The sequence below is a fragment of the Drosophila elegans genome, unplaced genomic scaffold (genome assembly GCF_018152505.1).
Source record: "Drosophila elegans isolate 14027-0461.03 unplaced genomic scaffold, ASM1815250v1 contig_208, whole genome shotgun sequence".
Taxonomy (NCBI): Eukaryota; Metazoa; Arthropoda; class Insecta; order Diptera; family Drosophilidae; genus Drosophila; species Drosophila elegans.
In genome coordinates, this window is record NW_024545578.1 from 2,690,907 (window position 1) to 2,713,047 (window position 22,141).

A 22,141-nucleotide genomic window follows, 5' to 3' on the forward strand; every position below is an offset into this window, starting at 1 on the left:
GCCTGATTACAGTTTAGGCGAAGTGTTTTCCGCCCTGTCGAATATATATCATTTGATTTATGCTCCACATTTCACATTCGACAGCTGTCTAATGCCAGGACATGCTCACAACAAGTCTCCTTCGCTCATATCCTTGCAGAGTTGAGCTCCAATTCACGCAGCACGATTTCAAATCGAAAGCCAAAAAACCGAATGCACATCGACGGCGCACAACAAATCGAGCAGCTTGATGATGATGATTTAGATGGCAAAGGATCTGGTAACTACAGAGCTAGCCATATTCCTCTCTGAAGAATTCCTCATACCGAACCTGCAGATGAAAATGTGAGGGCGGTGGCAGCAGAACGGAAATGAAATCAAATCGCACAGGTAATTTGTTGCCACAATGGCCAGATGAGAGGCCTACCCACAACTAACTTTTGTATTTGTGGGCTTACACGGGAAAATAATAAGGATCTGGTACAAAGATTAGTTATTTTTACCATTAAATATAATAGCGCCATTATTGCAGAAAAGCAACGCTTGTCGATTGAAGCAGCAGTAGTAGTTAGTAGTGCTTGTGTTTATATTATCAGAAAGTCAAATCTCTTACAGAATTTGAACATTTGTAGAAAACTGTTTCCCTTACTATGTTTATAGAAACTAATATTTATTTATATATTTTATTAGTTCACTATACATTTTTCTACCAAGAAAGTATAGCCAAAACTGACTAAGTAATATAATATAATTAATTGAGACAATACAAAAATAATTTATGTAAAAGCAAATGAAAATGAAAAACAAAATGAAATTATATAAAATGAATTCATATTTATAAGTGTATATATATAAATATGCAGTTCTATTGAATATGCAGGAAAATGTTTGTTCATTTAATGCAGACAATATACCAATAATAAATGTTGTAATATTCTAGATAAAAATAACAATAACAAATCATGTTAAGGACCTCTTAGGGTGATATTTTCTGTCAGTGCTCGTTGCCCAACCCCGGATGAGTATGCATTACAAATGATGGGATTACTGTGCGCAGATGATTAGGTTTGCGTTGCAGAATCGAGTCCCCCGGACAATGTGCGATGCCTGTGGCATTCCGCAGGTCCGGATTCCGCAATGGAGAGTCCTGGCAAGGATGTGCGGTCGAGTAATGGCCTCGGTTGCCGTCTTCTTCGGGTGCAAAACTAAAGTATCTCTGTGCCGTCCTGGCAAAACCAAAACCACAGCAATTATTGCTTTGCTATTGCTTGCGGATCAATTTAAATTGTGGAGCTCAATAACAGAATGCCTTCGCTGCGGCTTGCCACGCCCCCGAGCCCTCATCCTCTGCACCGCCTATGATTAATATGTATGTTAAATACATTATCATGAAAAATGACTTGAGGCTGTGACCGCCCACGCGGCGTATGCGTAATATGTTACATAAGGAAAATATCAAACGCAGATTTCGCTCTGTTTACTTTTCTCAATTTGTCATAAATCAACCAGGATTCATGTTTATTTTTATGCGACCTTGCAATCAATATGGCCCGGGGCTCCTCGATTTGCGCGGATTTAATTGAATACACCCCGGATGAATTCGTAGCTGAAATGGCGTATAATTAGTGCTTCATCAGACCGAATTAGCCCAATTTGCCATTTCAATTGGCGCTCATTTCGCTAGAAAGTTAAAGTCAATTTGGCTGACCATATGAAAAATGCATCAATTCGGATCGCAATCAAATTAATGAATATAAGTGCTGAATATTTCATAAATAATAAATAGGGCAAAGGACTGGAAAGCTGGGAGGTCGGATTGTGTGCGATTGTGGGAATTAAATATTTGTCTGTCTGCTGGTCTCACATTTGACCTTCCGGCCATACAGATTTGTTTAATGTTGCAAGGGAATAAAGCACTCGAAGGGTATAAATTTGCATTGGTAATTGAGAGTAATATGGGTTTTTTGTATAGAAGGTCAGCGTTGTCAAAAATTGTGATAAATATTATTAAATGGTAACAGCTTTGCTAAAATGCTTTTGTTTATATGACTTGATATGATATTAAAATATTTCAAATAAATTGAAAATAAATATATATTATAAATACTTTTCTGGCTACTTAAACATTTTATTTCAATATCATATACTTTAAAATATTTAAAAATATTGAAGACCAATTGTGAAATCAAAAAATATTCATAACAAGTTTTACAACAGATTTTTATTTAATTTCCTTTTTAAAGCTTTTTTAACCTAACAAGGAAAATTGTTAGAATGTTAGAGGGTAGATTTTTCTAGTTACAGAAAGTCTTGTAATTAATGTCTAGACTTCAGATGGAAAATCGTTGAAAGTATGAAATGCTCAAAAAACAATTTTAAATATTTCATTTAATTGTTTGATCATTAAGGTATAATTTTTATTTATCGTTACTTAAAATTTCATAAATATATTAAGAATATTTGATTTACTTTTTACATTTATATTTGGGGTAACATTTCTATTCAGCTATAAGCAAATATTGAGTAAGGGCAAATTCAGAAGTCATGATCTGGTTTCGTGGTATTTCGACATGTGTATCCTCTAGTACTTGCAATGCAATTTACAGGACTCCGCCATAACTGTGCTGAGATGCAGGGAATGTCGGAATGGAAATGAATATGGGAATGCGATCCGGAGGAGCCAGCTTAAGGCGTCGGGAAAAATGGGTTTTTACCGCAGACAGACAGCTGCGACAGCCCAGACACATGTTTTGTGTGGTGCGATAAGTAAATAAGTAAGCACAAGACAACACAACACAACCACTGTTGAACGACAGTGCGAGCAATAACAATAATGACAGGACATATGCCCGAGTCAGGGATATCGATGGGTAGACATGATTATGTGTAATGCTGAATAAACAAGTTTTGAATCCAGGTTGTCATGTCCTTGGTTGAAAATGTGTATTTTGTGCTCTTTTGCATATTTATGACAATTTATTTAGTTTGCGCTCATATTTTTAATTGACTTTGCTGACGGCCCACGAGGTCGTCCTTCCAAGGACGAGTCGAAGGCGGTTTTAGGGGAGGAGGACTAAAAGGAATGCCAGGACGACATTGAATTCGCATTAGATGCGCTGCAAAAGTTCATGAGGCCGTTGAGCTGTTTTTACGGCTCTGTTTAGTTTTCCGACAGTTCGACATTGACATTGACATTGGTTTATATCCTTCATGCATACGCTGAATAATTAACTGGCAATATGCTTCAGCACAAAGCACAGAACCTTGACAGCCAGTCAGCTTAACCTTTGCCCTGCTCACTTTGGGCCAGCATTTAATTACGCAATGAATGCCTTCCACTTTATATTATTTTGTGGAATTTTGTGCCTAAAATCTAGCTTTTCTAAGGCTACACTTGTAAATTGTGTCCATTTATTTTTGCTTAGAAAATTGCCATACATTAAGTCCCCCTTTTTTCAAAAAGACAATTAATTCTATTTAATTTGTTCAGTTTTTTCGGCTTAGAAAATTAATATTTATAAAAACTCAAATCTTTTGAATCAATACATAAAAGCGGTTAAGAAAATTGCTATTTATAAATAAATAAAATCACAATCTTTTAAGTCACAAAAAAAAGGACACACACTAAATTACTTCTTATACATTTTGTTCGTATTTTTTTAGCTAAGAAAAATACCATAAATATTAAAGGACATTTTGTTGAATCAGTGCATACAAAAATTTTGGCCTAATAAAATGTACGTAAATAATAAATTAAAATTGTTTGTATTCGATTTCTTTAAAATGTGCATAAATATATAATATGTCTTAACCAATTTAAATTTCATTCGTTTTTAAAGCATTCATTATTAATCGGCAAAAAGTACTTTAATATTCAAAATTTCACTTAATTTAAAATTGTTGCTTAACCAGATTTTGAAAATTTTTTTTTACACTTAAGTCTTTTCGCTCCTCTTTTATGAGTGTAGGCGTATCATTTTGCGAGCACTTGCTGAAAATAATTATAATTATTTTTTATTGCCAGCGGCATTCGCCGCCTTGTGGTTAATTAATTGCGGTCACTTTTCTCCGTGGATCCCAGTCTGCCGAAAATCTTTACGGTCGTGCCATCGCTTAACGGCCATTAAGCCTTTTTTCCAACTTCGCCGGGGGTTTTGTTATCACGAGGTTCGGTTTTTATACCATACACTTCTTTGTATTTTTTTTTGTTCTATGTGCTTCGTTTGATTTAATTTCCCATGCCAGCCGTGCGTAATTAATATAAAGTTTTTGCAGCGAATAAATCAAAGGGATGCGTAGAAATGATGCTCTAATAAGAAAATTAAGTAGCGTTTCCCTTGGTTTTACGACTATGACAAAAGCGACAATTACGCACTGTCTACGCTCTTAAATTTCGGATGAGACTGTGTGTTGAATTTCACGCATTCCTAATGAGTTTGCCACGTTGGCGCGACATCATAAATGCCAAAACGCCGCCCCTTTTTGGGGTTGGATGGAAATGTGGAGAAGAGGGCGTGGCACCGTTGCGTGTTGTCATGCTAGAAAATAGTCGTTGAGCTGCACATTTTACAAAGCGTTAATGAGCGCCCGGCGAGCTGAGGGGTTTTTTTACCCATATCCATATCAAGTTGATTTGTCACTCACTTTAATGCTCGGCACGGAAAAACACATCCACATTTCGGTTTAAAAAATAGTGTTTAGATTAGAGTATTAAGGAGATATATTACATTTAGCACTTCAGTTAGTTGATTAAACAAACAAATAAGCTTCTGATTGGGCATATATAGCATTAAACTGAATTCATAATTGTATAATTCTTGTAGGGCTTAAATTAAAGAGAAATTTAGTGCATTTTTTAAGTTATAATACCATTTTCCTTTAAACTGTGCCATTAAATACAAAAGAAGTTTATTAACTTAATTTAACATAACATTCGAGTAAATAAATACACCTTTAACAAATTTTCAAATGCAGCGGGTTAATTGAGAACATAAAATTATTTTTTTTCCTTAAAAAATTACTGACATTAAATTTTTAAATATATAAATTTCCTGAAGCTAGCAGCTAAAAGGGACAGACTTAATATTTTAAACGACCTTTAGGCGATTGCAAATTACTGCTCTTATATATATTTCTCTCTGTAGTAATGTTTGTTGTGCACACTGCGTATGCGTAATTCCTCCTAAATCAAACGGAGCGAGTGCGTAATATTTGTTAAGCACTCGCCAGTTGTTGGATATCGATTGTGTGGCACAGTGCATTGGGGAGATGGGCTTCCGTTGTCCAATAAGCCCCGGCCCAAAAGCTTTGTACAATCTGAGCCGAAGAAGGAGAAATCAAACGCATTTCGGAACGACAATATTGGTTCCATAATCCAATCTCCCAAATCGTGGCACGCAACTTCTGGCATTGTGAAGTGAATGGGTTTCCGTTTCTGTTCCAGTTTATAATCAAATATCTCGACAGAAAGTCTGGCCAATTGCCTGGGGGCCAAAAGGAGCGAACAAAGAGACGGAGGACAAATAAAGTTTTGTAATAAATAATTTATGAAACAATAAGCCACAATACTACCAGCACATTGAGTGTAAAACCTAGAAGTGAGAGAACACAATGCCAGGTCATTAGTTGGCGGCAACAGTTGGCCACAGAAACAAAAACAGAAACCGAAACAGAACATTGTCGAACAATGCGTGCGGCAGACAATTTCATTTGTTGAGTGAAAACACTTTGATTCGATTTCAATTAAGATGAAAGTCAGGGGATACAGTCGACAGGATATGGAGAGCGATGACGACGTGTCAACAGTTTTGCGGCCAGACCGCAAAACGGTGCCAAACGAAGGTCCTTGATGGGGAAATCATCGAGGAGGAAGCATGAGGACTCTAAAGGACTCTCGCTTAGGCTTTTGCTTTGATTAAATGTCAAGTTGCAAGTATCGCCGTGTGCGACCGCAAAAGCGAGTGCCACTTGAGTCACATGAGCTACTCCCTTGCCACGCCCCCTACGCCCCCATAGCATTTGAATAATTGAGTTTGTCGGCTGTTTAAACGATTTCCAGCCTTTGTTTGTGACTCCTTTACGATAAAGCTCTACGTTTTTTGGTGGGCGTAGTTTTATTTCATTTGGCCGCGTACGTGTTTGGCATTGCGAAAGTCCTGAAAATCGTGAAAATCCTGGGCCAAATTGTAAATGGAAATGGAAAAGGGACTCGAATTCGGATTCACAATCAAAATCAGAATCAGGCAGCAATCTGTTCGGTCGGCCCACACGACTTCCTGGAACTTCTTCTGTTTATTTCCAGCAATTAAACCTTTCCAAGGACTGCGAAAAGGAGGCGGGGATCGCGTATCCGCCACGTAAGCCCGTCTCTGTCAATTATCCAGCCATGGCGTTGACATCCCGTCCGCTTGTCACTTGGCCGCTGGATGTGCATGTCCTGATGACCGAATGGTCCAATGTCCGGATGGCCAAGAGCAAACAGGCCGCGGTCGCAGTTTCATTAAGAATCCTGTTTGGCCCACAATCTCGCCTGTCGTGGCAACAGTGCACGAAAAACTCATACCTACATACTCAAGCTCCTCAAATAATTCAAGAAACTTTAAATACGCCAAGCTTTAAAACTGTTTTGTTTATTATATAAAAACAAGAAGATTAATAATGGGTGGTATAAAAGGACAAGCAATAGAAGTTTTTAAATTAAGAAATACTAAAAGAAAAATGCCATGTTTTCAAACACAGAATCAGAATAATTAAAATTCTGATTTCCTAACTCAGAATAACTCTGCCAATGTTGAAGTATATTAAGAATTATTATTCAAGATTGAATATATTAAAAATGAGTAAAAGGTTTAAAAAAAATCATTAAGTTTATAAAATTAATGTTCAATTCCTTTTAATCTTTTATATATAACTTGCTAATAGGTACTTGCTTTTCTGATTAATTAATATAATCAGTAAAAAAATATTTTATAATGATTTTAAATCCCTTCTTCCCTTTTTGTTCAAGTGAACTAAATATTTAAAGTGGGCAATTAGCACTTGAAGCTACTTATAATTAAATAAAAACAGCTCATTCATTTTTTATAAATTGGTTTTAATGGCGAATTTGTATTAATGAAGTTTATAAAGAAAGATTGCACTTAAGCTTATTTTTCTTTGCGTAGTAAAAAGGATTTAATTTAAGAATTCCTAGAATTAATACTGGCACGTGTCATTGAATTTTTCTGCAGCTCATTGAAAGTTTCCCTCTTCTCTCTAAAGTTGTGTCCCCTCGAAACTTTGCCATGTTCTCGAAAGGCAAATTAATTTTGCCCGAGATCGATAAACTATGATTCTTCATAGTTTCAAGTGACACACACGCACACACACTTTTTGTGCAGGCACCTCAAGTGGTTATGAGATGGAGTGGGACTCATCTTATCTTGGTCCTTGGGATCCTCTGCTGGGCATCCTCTGCCATCCTTTTGGTGTTCAAGCCACAACAACGGAACACGGAGTGTGTTAACAAGCCGAGCAACAGGACAACAAAAAATAAGGGAGAAGGACCCTACACTGACTGAGTTTGTAATCTGCAGTCCGCCGGGAAAATTCCCCATCGCTTGGCTTTGTTGACAACGCTTCATTCATGCCATTCATGGGGTCGGTGGTTTCCCCCTTTTTCAGCTCGACTTCTGGCTATTCTGGTAGTGCCTCCCGCTGTCCGGTTTATTTATGAACTACGCTGCGATTTCTCAACTGCAATTGGACCTGATGCTGCTCTGGGTCCATGGTTCATCTCCTTTTTTTTTACTTTTTATTCCCTGTTCAAAAACTGTTGCGCTTCATTTGGCTGAGGAATTGCTTTTGCCGTATTTTTCCTCCATTTATTTCGGACTGGCCTGCACTTAATTTGTGTCCCATGCACGTTCCGGCATAACAATTCACTTTGACACCCAGTGTGACGTTAGTCGCAATAAATCGCCGGACATTGAAAGTTTGCCGCAGCCCACACACACACAGAAAAATATAAAACAAATTTCGAAAAAATGTTCTATCAAGGAATGCACAGAAAACAAAATACAATTTTTAAATTAAAAAATAGCGGTTTTCTATAAATTCATAAACTTTAGCGTTACAATTTTATGATATATAGAACTGATTTTTAGATCCATGTATTTAGTTTGTTCAAAGAAGAGACTATTGAAAAATGTTCGCAACTATTTAATTTATTGAAACTTATTTTAGTACGCCTGAAATTAACAAGAAAGTTTGTTGTTAATAACAAAATTAACTGTAAATATATATTTTGAGGGTTACACCTTTTTATACAAAGACCTATATATTTTACATATGAATACATTCTATACTTCATAATATAATTGCCATTATATGGTTAGACTTATTCTGATTAACTGAAAAGTGGTAGATAATTTTAAAAACATTTTATTATAAAACTCTTTCTGTTTAACTGGAAAATGGCATTTGCATATGAAAAACTCAATTTCTTTTTGTGTAAAACCCTCTATTTAATATTCAAACGTTTCAATTTCGATTTGTTTCGGTTACAGCCGGGTTTTTGTCTTTTTTCGGAGCTTTGTTTGCCTGTGCGTGACAATTGCGATGTCCTTGGGTCGCAAGTCCTGCACAGGATCTATTCATGTTGGTGATAAATCTTGTTGAACTTTATTTAATGCATGATTATATCCAAAACCCACACACACACACAGAGACAACGACCTTTAATGCTTATGGCAATCTGATCAGTTTCATTAGCATGCACAGGAGGAGGGCTGCTTTTGGCCCAGAGCATATAGGCAATGGCCCAGAGCACAAGGCACATAGCCCGATTCGGAAACTCATTCTCCCAATTTCGCGCTAATTAACTGGGTGCCAACTACAGCCGACCAAGTTGGCTGGAACTTTGCCAGCATCCGGCCTCGTGCGCTTCATCCTGTTGATTTCGCAGCGAGTGTGTGTGTGTATGTGTGTGTGTTTATGTGATTTCATGCTTGTTACCAACACCAACAACAGCAACGGAAAGTTACAATTTATGAGCACATCCTTGCTCGCTAAGCTTGTGTAAGCACGAGAGGCCCTGTCGTCGCTTTTCCGCCCAGCTTTTCCACCCATTTTCATAACAGCCCCCTGCTGCGACCAAACACTTGTAACACTTTGCCTTACATCTTCCTCCAAAAACCAAAAGTCCTGATTTCGCTGCGCGGAATGCATGTCCTGTCGCTGGCATTTTGACAGCCTCAAGCGGCAACTAATTTTCATTTTTCCCCAAATACAATTTCAAAGTTTGCCCGCTCATTTGGCAAGTCGTGCTATTTCATTGGGCGTAAACACATTCCCCCTGTCGCATCACTTTTTATGAACTTTTCAAATGGCTGCAAAAAAGGGAAATAACTGCATTCTGCGCCAATGACTTGGCTCAAAGTTTGCAACTTCCAAACTTGATCGGCATCCCTCTGCTTTTAATCCGTTGTCCGTTGGCAACATCAATGGGAATTGGGATGTATATATATCCCTTAACCATACACACACACTATATACTCATCCCTATGCAGCTCAAATCGAGCATATAGCTCGACAATTGAATTGCTATGTGGGTCCTTTCATTTAATAATTCCATTTCCAGGCAAACAGCAAAGCCAGCTCCGAGTTCCCCTTTTATGTGCACTACATAGTACGTACATCCCAACTGCAGTGAATGCCCGATAAGCTGGCCAAAGCATTCTGATTGCTCTGCTCGATGGCGATAGTCTAGTTAGAGTTAGAGCTTTCTTAATTAATTTATATATATATAATGTTTTTATTTAAAAATAATAACTAATTACAAATAAGTTCAATTTCTTATAAAAATTTGTTGCACTTTTTCCCCTGTGTTCCTCCGATGACAGCTCTAAAAATAGTGTCTTAAAAGCAACTTCATTCACATTACAGCTTTAACTTGGTACAGGGCTTAAAAAACTTATTGAAAATCAGTTTCGTGCTTTAACTTTACGGTTTCGTTGGCTAACCCACTTAACAGGGCCAACTTATTATAGAGGTCACAATGGAAAAGGGGCTTTTTGCATGCTAGGCGACACATTATTTCCGCCTTATAAACTTTCTCCGCTCGACTTTCAGCGCTTTTCAGCATGTGTGCGTGTGTATTGGCTGGCTTGTTATGGTGGAAAAGCGGGGAAAACGGGGAAAGCCGAAAAACACAGTTGATGGTTATCGTAGGGAAATTTATGGAGCCCAGCTAAGTACGGTGTAAGCCGGGCGGACCATTACACGTCCGTGTTTTGAGCACTTTAAGTCGCCTCGTGCAACTTGCGCCCAACTGCCAAATGACTAATTATAATTTTCCGCCTCTTTCTCGGTACTCTTTTCCATGTTTTCCAACCAAAAAAGGAGCAGCTGCAGACGGCGGCAACAATAACACTTGTGAATTATGGCCAAAGTTAATTAAAAGCCAGGAGTGGAACTAGAGCTGCTCATAAATCAATCCGGATCATGTAGAACTGCTGGAGTGCCAATATCCCCCATGTCAATGCCTATTTACATGGCCAATGAAAAATGGCCAATACAAAATATACGTGGAAAAGAATCGAAATCAAACCAAATGGAAATGACTTAAGCCGGCTTACCAGCGAGCAGAACAAAGCGAGCATAACGTGCATAACGTATACGCAACGTCCAACACGGCGGATGCATGATTAATTGCACTTTAAATACACACGGAAAACGACGACAAACGAAAACGCAAAACCGATTCTTCTCAACCAAGGCAAAAAGCAGTAAAAAAGCCGCCGAAATGTTGCCAACAAATGTGATGTCATTCATGAAGAAGGTAAGTGACACTTCGATTTTTAATGAATATATATAAATCACAGCACTGCGGCCTTTTTATTGTCACTGGCAGAAGCGTGTAATTTATGCTTAATTTCATTTTCATCCGCCAGTTGTGATTCTTTAATTATTCCCCATGATAATGAGCAGCAAAATGAAATGCAATAAAAACCGAATTCTTAATTCAATTGGCTTCTGTAAAAGAAGTGCATACACTTCAATGTTAATTGCCAAAATCGGGTCTGCTTTGTTTTCCGAAAAGGAGTAATAAAATAAAAAATCTCCAGTCTGTTTGAATTTTCTCATGCACAAAATGATTTTAAACTTTATCTTATAAGCTTATTATAAATGAGAGGAACAAAAAAATAAATAAGTGGTTGTTATAACAGCTTTAATAACTTGATAATTTTTGTTTCAACTATGTTTTAATTTAAATATAAATTTAATATTATCAATTTTAAAAGTATAGTAACATTTTATTTTAATTTTGTATAGTCATAAACAAATTGTAAGTATTCCGATAATATTGTTTACGCAATTAAAAATTAACTTTATTATTATCCTAGTCCTAGAACTAATCATATTGTTATTTAGTCATTTAATCAATTGCAAAAACACAGTAACATGTTTTTTTCGGTTTCTATATTCCTAAAAAATATTAAATATTATTTCGATATTATTGTTTACGAAAATTGCATGATGAAGTTTGAGTTTTTCAAATCGTTTAAGACCTTTTCAAACAGGCTTCAAAAACAAACGACCTGCGGAAGGGCAAACAAAACTTTTTAATTAAAAAGCCCTTTAAATGCTTTGCCCGCCTGACCGATTTTCCCTTTTGTTTATGAGAGCCCCAAAAATATCAAAAATACACACATAAAAACGCAAACGGACTGCCTGGCAATCGAAGTGTGTTCAATTATCCTGCCGAAACCTGCCGACCACCTGCTTTTCGGGTTGGTTTTTCCTTTTTAAAATGCGGAATTTGTTTTCGGTATTAAGGGGGAAAAAGAAAGAATAAAATTATAGGTACTGGTGTGAAGCCAAAAATAACACACAAAAGGGGAAGAGAAATCGAAAAGCCTTCGAAGAGTGTAAATTCCGTAGAAATTCCTGTTTGGCACAAAATTCTTTGCAAAGTTAATAAAAACCAAGTTGGAAATTACGGGCCAAGGCTGACAAGCAAACTAAATGCTGCAGATTTTTGTGTTTTCGCCAAGTTTGATTAGACCAAATGAAGCACGAAATCAAAGCGGTCTAACTTCTCCTTCAGCCAGAAGAAAGAACCCATCTCAAGACAATGATGAGCCGTTGACAGTCTGTTAGCAAGTCTGTTGGCAGGCAGCAAAGGATTTGACAAACTTTTTCTATTTGCCATTCAAATGCCTAACAACCTAAGTCGGGGTACATTTTGGAATTTTGCGACAAATGCGCAGGACATCAAAGGACACTCAGGACTTGGGTGAGGTCGTCCTGCAGTTTATTTGCAGCAATTTTCCTAATAGTCCTGCCGCTGTAAAGTTGGCCCAACAACTGCCGCACTTGGCTCGTTACACATTTGCTTGCGGTTGCCTGTGGACAGCTCCTGGCCATTCCATCCTGGCCATTTTATCCTGACCAATGCCATCCTGACCACACGTGTCCCAGCTGGTTGTCCAATGTCCTGTGTCAGTGTGCTGCACTTTATTGTGCCCGGGTGCAGGCCATAAACAGGCAACAGCAACAGGCAACGTTACACTTGCAACAGGCAACTCGAAGCCTTGAGTCCAATGACAAGCACGTGCCTGCCCCAGAAACAACTTGTTACTCTGACGCAAAGTGTACAAAAAATAAAAGAAAATTCAGTAAAGCTTGCAATTTATTACTATTTTTAAATGTACATTGCAACTTAAGTTGTGGCCATAAATATATCCCATTTTTTCATAAGACAAAACTTTATTATAAATTTAAGTCGAAAAAGTGAGGGTAAGTTAGTAGGTAGATAGTTAAAAAATAATAGTATTTTTTTTTTTTTTAATTAAAAAAAAAATCAAAATAACTCAAAAACAAAATGGAAGAAGTTTTTTTGCCATAGAACCTTTGAACTACTTAAAAAAAATCCTAGTTATCAACTAATAATAGTTTATCAACTAATAAAATTCGTAAAAATATCTATATTAAAAAAGAACATAAAACAGTCTCTTTACCATTTTTTAAATACCAATAGCTTTTTATACCTATTTATTGGGATACAGTTTTGAAATATTTATATTATTTATTGAGCACTATTATTATTTAAATAGCTTTTTATACCTACCTATTGAGATACGTTTTTCCATCGCAAGACATTCGTATTCAACTTGTGCGCAACTTTTAAGTGGCAAAGTATTTGCTCGCTGCCTTCATTTAAGTTGCTATTGATTTCCATTCCGGCTGCAAGGATGTCGATGTCTGTCCTGTCGGAATGCAAACGCATTCATTCATGGCAGACAAGGCGCAACTTTCTCCTTCGGCTGGCGACCAACTTTCTACTCATTTCATCTCGCATTGACTGCTGTTTTATGTAGCATACTTTGCGGCCATAAAGGGCGCACATATTGCGCGCCATTATATGGAAAAGCGAGTGGAAAAGTGGGGGAAAGTGGGGAAAAAGCAAGTGGAAAAGCGGAGGAAACGGAGGAGGAAAAACCCACGGAGGCGGCAACAGCAGCAGCTCTTAAACGTCAACACATAATTTTCGGCACTAAACATGAAACTATTTGCGGCTTCGGGCCATAAGAGCCAGCCAAGAAAAAAATCATAATAAATGACAAAATTAACACGGCAATAATTGTGTGAGGAGCGGAAAACCGAGAGGAATGCTGAGTAGTAGAGTAGAGTTTACCCTTGCGCAAGAAAAATGGCCTCAGACACCTGAGCACATAAATTAAGTGGGTTGGTTTGGGTTGCGTTGTAGGTAAGTAGGTATGTATGTGGTTTTACGTGGTTCCTCCGAACAAACAACTATACATTACACTAAGATTTTATGAGGAAAATGAAGGGAGCAGCCAAGGAGCCCATAAATCCGCAGCATGAATATTGCCAGGCCGACATCAAATGACATCATCAAAAATGTAGCCCAAGCTGAGCACAAAGCGGCCATAATCTGACACTAGATGCCGCTTAGTTTCGGGCAGAGTTTGGATCCTAGAATCCCTGGGTGCCCCAGTCCCCCCAAATACCCCTCGTAACCCCCTTATAGCGCCCTAAAACCCTATAAACCCCTGCCCCAAAAGGTAGGCAACGGAAAACGCTGCAGCCAAAAGCACTTAGCGTAATTTGCGCTGTGCGAGCGAGAAGGCTATACTATATATGGCAGGCCCTTAATGCATGGGGAAAAATATTTTAATCTATTGCACTATTTTTTCCTGTCCAACAGACGTTGGATTAACACATTAAAAAGACGTGTGGATTAGGGAAAGCAATTCATTTTTTTCAAAAAGGTCACTATAAATTTATTCTCTATTGCTAATTACACTAGTTTTAAATTTAATAAAAATATAGATAGAACATCAAATAGATGTTTTATTGAACACTAGACAGACATTTTTACATTTGTGTATTAAAAAAAATAATTAGTTACTAGACAATTAATATACAAATACGTAAAATTAATTTTTTTTAATAATATTAATAAAGTTTTAAAGTTTTTGAGATTTAATAAACGTATTCTTTCACATTTTTCCAATGAAATATTTATTTTTTAACAATTTTAAAAACGTATATTTGTTTCTGTTTTATGTATTCATCTATACTTTTTAAAAACCTTTATAATATTGGCTTTAAATATCTTGTTTTAAGTGTACATCTAGTCCATTTCCACATTTTCTTTTAAGTGTAGTCAACAGAGCGGCTGTTTGTTCCGGTTTCGTTGGCGCTTTGGCAAATAGAAAATTTCCACTTCATAAAACGCTGACAGAGCAGAGCAGCACTTATGTTTTCGGGGCTCGGCTGGTCGGCTAGTCGCCTCCAATTGTTATTCTTCCCTCTGAAACACAGACACACGAACACACGCATACACAGCTAAGCCCGGTGAATCCCCCTTCTCACAGTCTGTATGCATTAAAAAGAATGACGGCAATTTTTGAAAGCCGCTGCTGGATTTTTTGCCTTTGGTCCTCCGTTGTTTAATCAAAAATTACTTGCCACACTTTACGATTTCTTGGCAATTTGTTGCGCTTCAGACGCCTCCAGCAAGACCCAGAAAAAATCAAATAAAACGCACCGCGTTACTTTCACCTGCTTGCTCGTTATGACTGGGCAAAAAAAAGGGAAAATCTGAGAAACACCAGGACAATAACCTGCTTTCTTACTCACAGGAAAATCTGACGTCTAGTTTAGTTAAGCCGCGGGATTTGAAAATGATTTTGAGAAATTTCACATATAAACCTTATTCTAAAGAAATGGTTCCTCAAGAAAATAAGCATGCTGAAAATTTTCGTTTATTTATATAGACTAAATTATTCCAAATAATAAATAACTTTTTAATTACTTATTGTTATACAAATTTTTTTTTCACTTTTGTATATTTAAGCCAGCTAAGTTTATTTTAAGAAAGTTATTATGCCCATGATGGCCATTTTATTAATATTAATTAAAATCACTTAAAAACGCTGTTTGAGTGCCAACCAACACATTATATTAAAATTTTCAAAATCCCTTAAATTTATCTTAACCAGATCACATATTTAAAACCTCATCCTTCAAAATCCAGCATAAGCTGTTGCATAAGACTATTAGCTGATAAACGCGGCTGACTTGACTTGGTATTACACGGCCAATAATCACCCCGTTTTGGACCAAGTTTTATGTTCATGGCCAGCTGATACCCGATAGCCGAATAAAGATTTACAGCTGTCACAAATCAAACTCACAGCTCGATACGCCAATGTTTATCCACATTTACTTTGACTTAGCACCGCTCTCTCGCTGACCTCTCACCTTTCCCCTCTGTTCTCCCCTGTTGTTTTCCCACAGATGGTGGCCACCGATGAGCAGGCCAGCGAAAGGCAGCAACATGCGACGGATTCCGGGGGCGGGGCCTCCCAAACGGGGGCCCTGAACAAGATGAAGGCCACGATTTCCTCCTCGCTGCTCACCGTCACAGACAAAGGTAAGTTATCCTGGCACTGCCGCTGTGTGTTTGGTTATCCTTGCTGTAAGTGCAGGCGAATTTATGGCATGAATTTTCATACAAGTGCCCGCAAAGCCAGCTGGCTAAACTTTGTGCAAACTTTGTGTGTGTGTGTGCGAGTGTGTGTGCAAATGCACGTAAGTCTTTGGCAATGAGCATTCGGCAGCTAACGGCGCGTATACGCAATATTTGCTGCTTACGCTCGTTTGCATCACATATTGAATTATGCAAGAAGTCAGTGGTTACTGCAATGCCAAGTCATCGCCATTCACCCTGTCACTGTTGTTATGGTGACCATAAATGCTACCAAGAAGGTCAATAAAATCTGTGGACTACTGTTTCAGCATCAGTCGTGGTATACTGTTCACAGCTATGTACAAAGTAATAGTAAAAATAGAAAAAAAAAATTGAACAAGCAGTTGAACCTTAAAATTTACACAAAGCAAAAAAAACTTATTTTTTAAGAATACTAAATCAACATAAATTCTCTTAAGCCAGCTTTTTGAGACATTTAAATTTGATGTAACATCTAGACAACGTCTTCATTTAAAACCATGTAATGCCATTATTATTTCAAACACTACTGTATTTATTTAGTATGTAATAGTGACAGAAGCAGCGGGAAACATGAGAATGTGGTGTTGACTTTTGTGTTATTTTTATCACATTTTAGTTGGCCACCAGCAAAGCGAATGCTGTGGCTTGTTGATTTTATGGCCAAGCCATTCGATTTATTAGAACGAAATGAAATCTTATTTCACGATGTTTATTTAGCAGACTCGTAAAAGAACGAGACAGATTTGCAGCACATAATTTGGGCAAATATTTTGGCACTTGTGTGTCCGTCTGGATGCACATCCTGCTGCAGGGCAGTTGGCAAATCTCCAGATTTTGTTGGCTAACCACAGTCAAGAGCTGACACATAATTTAAAAGCAGAAGAAAACTTGCGGGTACTTTAATAGCTTTTTCTTTTCTGCCGCCTGAGTGTTCCCTTGAGCTGGTAATTCGCTTTTTCGCAAAAAAAAAAAAAAAATAGGGGAGAAAAAGGTTTTTTCTCGCATTGTTTTATATTTGCTTTGCCACTTTTACGGCTGAAAATGTCAAGCGTGAGTTGCCAAAAGGTGAAAAAGCACAGGGTGCAACTGTGCGTATGAGCAATGCAGGGCACACACAACAAAAGCACACCTTTGTCCTTGTCTTCTCACTGTGACTAATGCACCGCGACTTTTTCCGGGCCGCATAAAACTTTTCAACATTTTCTCAAGGGTGAAATACTATATGTATAAAACACACACTCGCTGTGTATAAGCATATAATCATATAAATGTGTGCCAGTTCAGGGAAAAAGGCTTCAGTTTGTCAGGTTTTTCCGCTGCAGAGGAAAAAAACGCACTTAGAATGAAAAATCAAATATTGCATAAGTGATTTTATGTAATTTAGTAGAGTGCTTCAGTCTCACTGGCAAACACATAAGTTAAGCAATTCATCCACATTGTTTTATTTACACTTGCTCGGCGCATATGTTTCTTAGCAAAACAGTTGATCAAGCATAGACAAATAAATTCTTTAATTCTATTTTTAATTGCGTTGTTGGATTATATTAATTTTGTGGGCTAATTCGGTATTTTAATATAAATCATGGGCATTTTAAACTAAAGCTAGTAAATAGTTAAATATATAAATTGGTTTAATTGGTTTAAAAATTGTTAATTTCATTTATCTACCTATTCCAATTAATCCGATTTAGCTGCCATTTAAACTACTTCCTTTTGGCCTTGTCTCTTAATGAATAACGAAAGCCTGTCAGATATATCCGCTTTAGGCGATTATTATTTTATTTATTGCATTTGCCTGCCTGCCAGTTGCTTGGGCAATTAGCAGACCAAACAAATTATGTGCGCTGACAACAAATTAAGCATGGAATGTAGAATGGCAAGCACACACACTGCATTTGGGTCAGTCCATACAATCGGTGGAAAATCAACAAGTTTCCATAGAGCCAGAGGGTTGGCTTTTCGCTTGGTTGGCTCAGTAATTGATAACATACACTGATACAAAAATGGAATAGTTCAAACAAATTTTTGGCCATTGAATTTAACTTGGGAATAACAGATTTCGAATGGATTCTATTTTTGTTTAACACTCTTTAAATTTGAACTAAACTTTCCAATATAAAAATTTTGAAAATAGTCAAATGACAAAGTAGTAATATTTCCATATTTAAAATAGCTTCAAACCGCAAAACTGTAAATCAAAGCGAAAAAATATTTGAATTGAGTGTGAAATACTTGCATTTACTACATTTCTTACCAGTGTAACCTAATCCCTTGTCTTTTCCCTTTTAAAAAGTTAATAAAATGTCGCCACGCCCCTCTTTGGTGCCGACGGATGCGGATACCAGCGGCAGTTACGGCTCGCCCAGCTATCAAAGCCAGCAGCAAATGCAGCAGCAGCAGGATTCCGGCGGCACTATGAATAACAACAATAACAATAGCAGCAGCACGACGACCAGCGGAGGCGGAGGGGGCGGGGCAGCGGCCAAACAGGAGCCAGGACGCAGGGCGGGGGCATGCAGGGTGTGCCTGAAGTCCTTCAAGCCGGACGACTACCACAAGACGTGCTTCGAGTGCCAGCAGCGGGTGTGCGAGGACTGCGCCAGCTACAGCAAGCTGGACGAGCACGAGGATGCGGTAAGTTGTGCCAGGACGCCGTGGGAAGGGGAAAGGGGATTCGGGGAAAAGGACATGGGTCCAGGATGCACCTTCCGGGCCACTAGGCAATGCGCCATGGCCGCATGGTCGCGCGCAGAAATAAACACTGGCTTTCAGCCGGACTTCATTAATAAGAAAATAGTCGAGGGCGTAGTCGGGCACTGGAAAAATAAATGGCAAAATGAGAATGGTTTTAAATTGGTTTAAAACATTTTATTATTGTGTCTTAGACGTTTATAAATGTTTATTTAATAAAAATTGATTTTTTAACTTTTTTTTTGCTATATTTTAAAATCGTCTTTACATTTTTTAAACAAAATTTTAATAGGTGAAATATGTAAAGAAACAGAACTTTTAAAAGTTTCAGATGTGAAATAAACATTTTATATTGTGGTGCACATTAAAACTAATTGATTATGATATGTGATAAAAAGCTATTTGTTCGCACTTAATACAATGTCAAATATTGTGCTGCATATTAATACTTATTGATTGCGATAAAAATTTGCATTCCGTCAGTTGTGACTTAAAAACAAAGCTATTTAGTGCACGTAACCATAGTAGCAAACTCGATTTCTCAAACAAAGCGTAGAAATTGCATTTTTTTTGCCGTGATAATGACTGCGTGGGTGGCAACAAAAGCCCCAAAGGCGAAGGGGCTTGGGTCAGTGAGCATAAATTAGATTACTGTCCTTGGTGGCGAAAGGGGCTCGGTGACAATGGACAATGGCCAATTGGGCTCAACAACTGCGGCCTATTCATCGCGGGGCATTAACAAGATAAAGGCCGAATTAACGAGATTAAATGGCATCCCCCTTTTGGAGGAGGGTAGGGTAGTTTGGATGCATGCCCCCAATGTCCAGTTCATTGTTTCTACTGTTTCTCCACCATCAACACTGGCCGCATAATGATCATTGATAGCCGCACCGTGCAACATTGTCTTCACCCGAACTTGTGGTAATTTGTCAAGAAGCCACGCCAACGCCCTGAACATAAAATTTAACGTTTGTCTGTCAACCTGGCCACTTTGGCTAATTGAAATTGATGTTCATGGGCGTTGACTACAGGATACAGCACACACAGCACAACCAACCGACAAATAACCGCCTGTTATGCCCGCCCATCGTAATTATGGGTCTGGTTTGAGAGTTTGGGGCAAAGTAGGAGGTATCCCATCATTTAGAGGTTTCGCTGCTGAAATAATCATTTAGAGCATACAGCACTGGGCACTGGACAGCCATTCAATTGTTCATGAACTCCAGATATGGTCGTTGCCAAATGGGAATTTGATTTCAGTCACTCGAAGAAAATGATATAGTAATTTTTCCGGAGTAAATGATGAAAATAGTAAGAATTTTAATGCCGAATTTTTATTTATAGTGAAAAATAGGAATTTGATTTCAGTCACTCGGAGAACAAAGCATAGTAATTTTTACTCCGGAATAATTTATGAGAATAGCACTGATGTACTGCTTATTTTAAGTGCAATCACTCTTTAGAGTACCAATTCTTAATTCAAAAATTTATATTTTACTATGATATATGTTGGGAAATGGCAATTTGATTTCATCTACTCGGAGAAAACAAGATAGTAATTTTGACTAAAAGGCCGAAAAAAATGGTTAGAATAATACTAAACTTCAATTTATTTTCTAGTGCACAAAACTAGTGCTGGAATATGAAATTTTAATCCCAAATTCCTTTTTTTTCCTTTATGGGTTTCTTATATTTATTGACCAATTAAACCACTTTCCAACCAATAGACATATCAGTGTGGCACATAAATCTTTTGAGAGTTTCCAAAAATAATTGATAACCAGAAATCACAAGTGATTTAAATTATCCAGCTTAGATGTTTATTTAAATTTATGATGAGAAACATTAAATTAGAGTTGTCAATGATAAGGTATTGTTTTAATTTAATTTTGAATATGAAAGGGTAAATAGATACTATGCTCAATATACATATTTATTTGTTTGCTTAGACACCTTTGAAAGTACTACAGCTAAGCTCTCACTTCAAAATTATTTTATAAATTTAAAAGGGTAAATGTAAAACAATATATATTGACAAGTTTATTTATTTACTTATAAGTAGTGTAATCACTTAAACTTTGTGACAACATTTTCATAATAAATATGTACTTCAGCGATAAGTTAAAGGAAGACTGACAAAATTCGTGAATGTTGATTATTTAGAAATTTGTTGTGGCTTATTTGCTGCTACATGCACGACTTGCTGCTCAGAGCTAAGCTCTCAAGCTCTCACATCAAAATCGAGTTCAGGCTGCCTTTGCATACGCGAGGAACGCAAAATAAGTCTTAAATTTCCATGAGTATGCAGTGTGTGCTTGGCTTTGACTGCTCTTCTTATTCTGACGTTGCTGTGGCAGCTAGGAAATAACTTTTCACTCAATTTCTCGATGGGATCATGAACTGGCTGCTACACTGCCACACTGCCACATTGCCGCACTGCAGCACCGTGTAATTACAGAGCACGCAACTGGGGAGCTCAGAGGCAATAAACCAGAGCCAGGCTCTAGTTTCAGACTGCAGCTGTGGCTTACAGTACCGGCCATAGCTGCACCGAAAAAAATTTGATTAAAATCAGATTGTCAAACTTATTTCCCAAAAAAGAATTGTTCATGCTCAAAATGTATTAAATTTAAATATAACTCAAATGCTTCACAAATAATGAATTAAATTAAGTAGAAAACTATCGCTTATAACAAATCAATCAAACTTTTTAGATAAATAATAAACCTTTTAAAGTCTTTTGCATTTTGATTAGTACTAAAAAAAAAGTTAACGTAAAAATTTACAATCAGCCTTATATTAAAAAATTTAAAAATTGATACAAAATCAAAACAAATTTAAATTAATAAAAAATAATTACACCTGACAGTTTTTTTTAGACTAATTTTTCAAACTGTAAATAAGCCACAAAAACCAACTATTTTGATAGCACGCAAAACTTTTTGGTGGTTTTTCTCTGTGCAGCGACTTAATTACAATGGCGGCAGCTTCAGGCAGGGCAGCCATTGAATATGAGGGAGGGGAGGGAAAGGCAAAAATGGAAGGGTAGAGGGTGACACACATGACGATTGGAGCCGCTGGGCAAAATGAATCATCAGCCAGGTGGAAATGTAACGAGCATTGTGCGGGCGTGCCGCGGAAAAAGGAAAAAAAAGGAAGTGGAAAATGCAGCGAGGCGGACTTGAGGGGATGAAAATGATGCAGGCTGTGCACCTGTGTCCCCTTCAATTTGTATGGGTGTGTGGTGGGTGTGGAGGTCCTGGAAATAGGATTTTTCCAACAACGTGCTCACCGGCAGGGGGGCGAAAAGTTTTGTTCGGAAAGTAATTAATATTTATTTTCGCTGCCCAGCATAATGGGTTTTCTTGAGCATTCGCGCTGGCCCCTAATAAATATTAGCAACACACAGCGGTGTGCGGCCGCAAATAGATTCCAGCGCTTAGCAGC

General features: G+C 37.6%; 1 protein-coding gene across 1 annotated transcript in view; it reads left to right on the top strand.

Moving 5' to 3' along the window:
• LOC108145902 (regulating synaptic membrane exocytosis protein 1) overlaps positions 1-22,141 on the top strand; it is a 71,387-nt gene that overhangs the window by 18,310 nt on the left and 30,936 nt on the right. The window contains 4 exon segments of the mRNA XM_017271555.2: positions 140-369; positions 10,360-10,798; positions 15,790-15,925; positions 18,297-18,637. Coding sequence (XP_017127044.2) covers positions 10,661-10,798; positions 15,790-15,925; positions 18,297-18,637 — 615 coding nt within the window. The 5' untranslated portion in view covers positions 140-369; positions 10,360-10,660.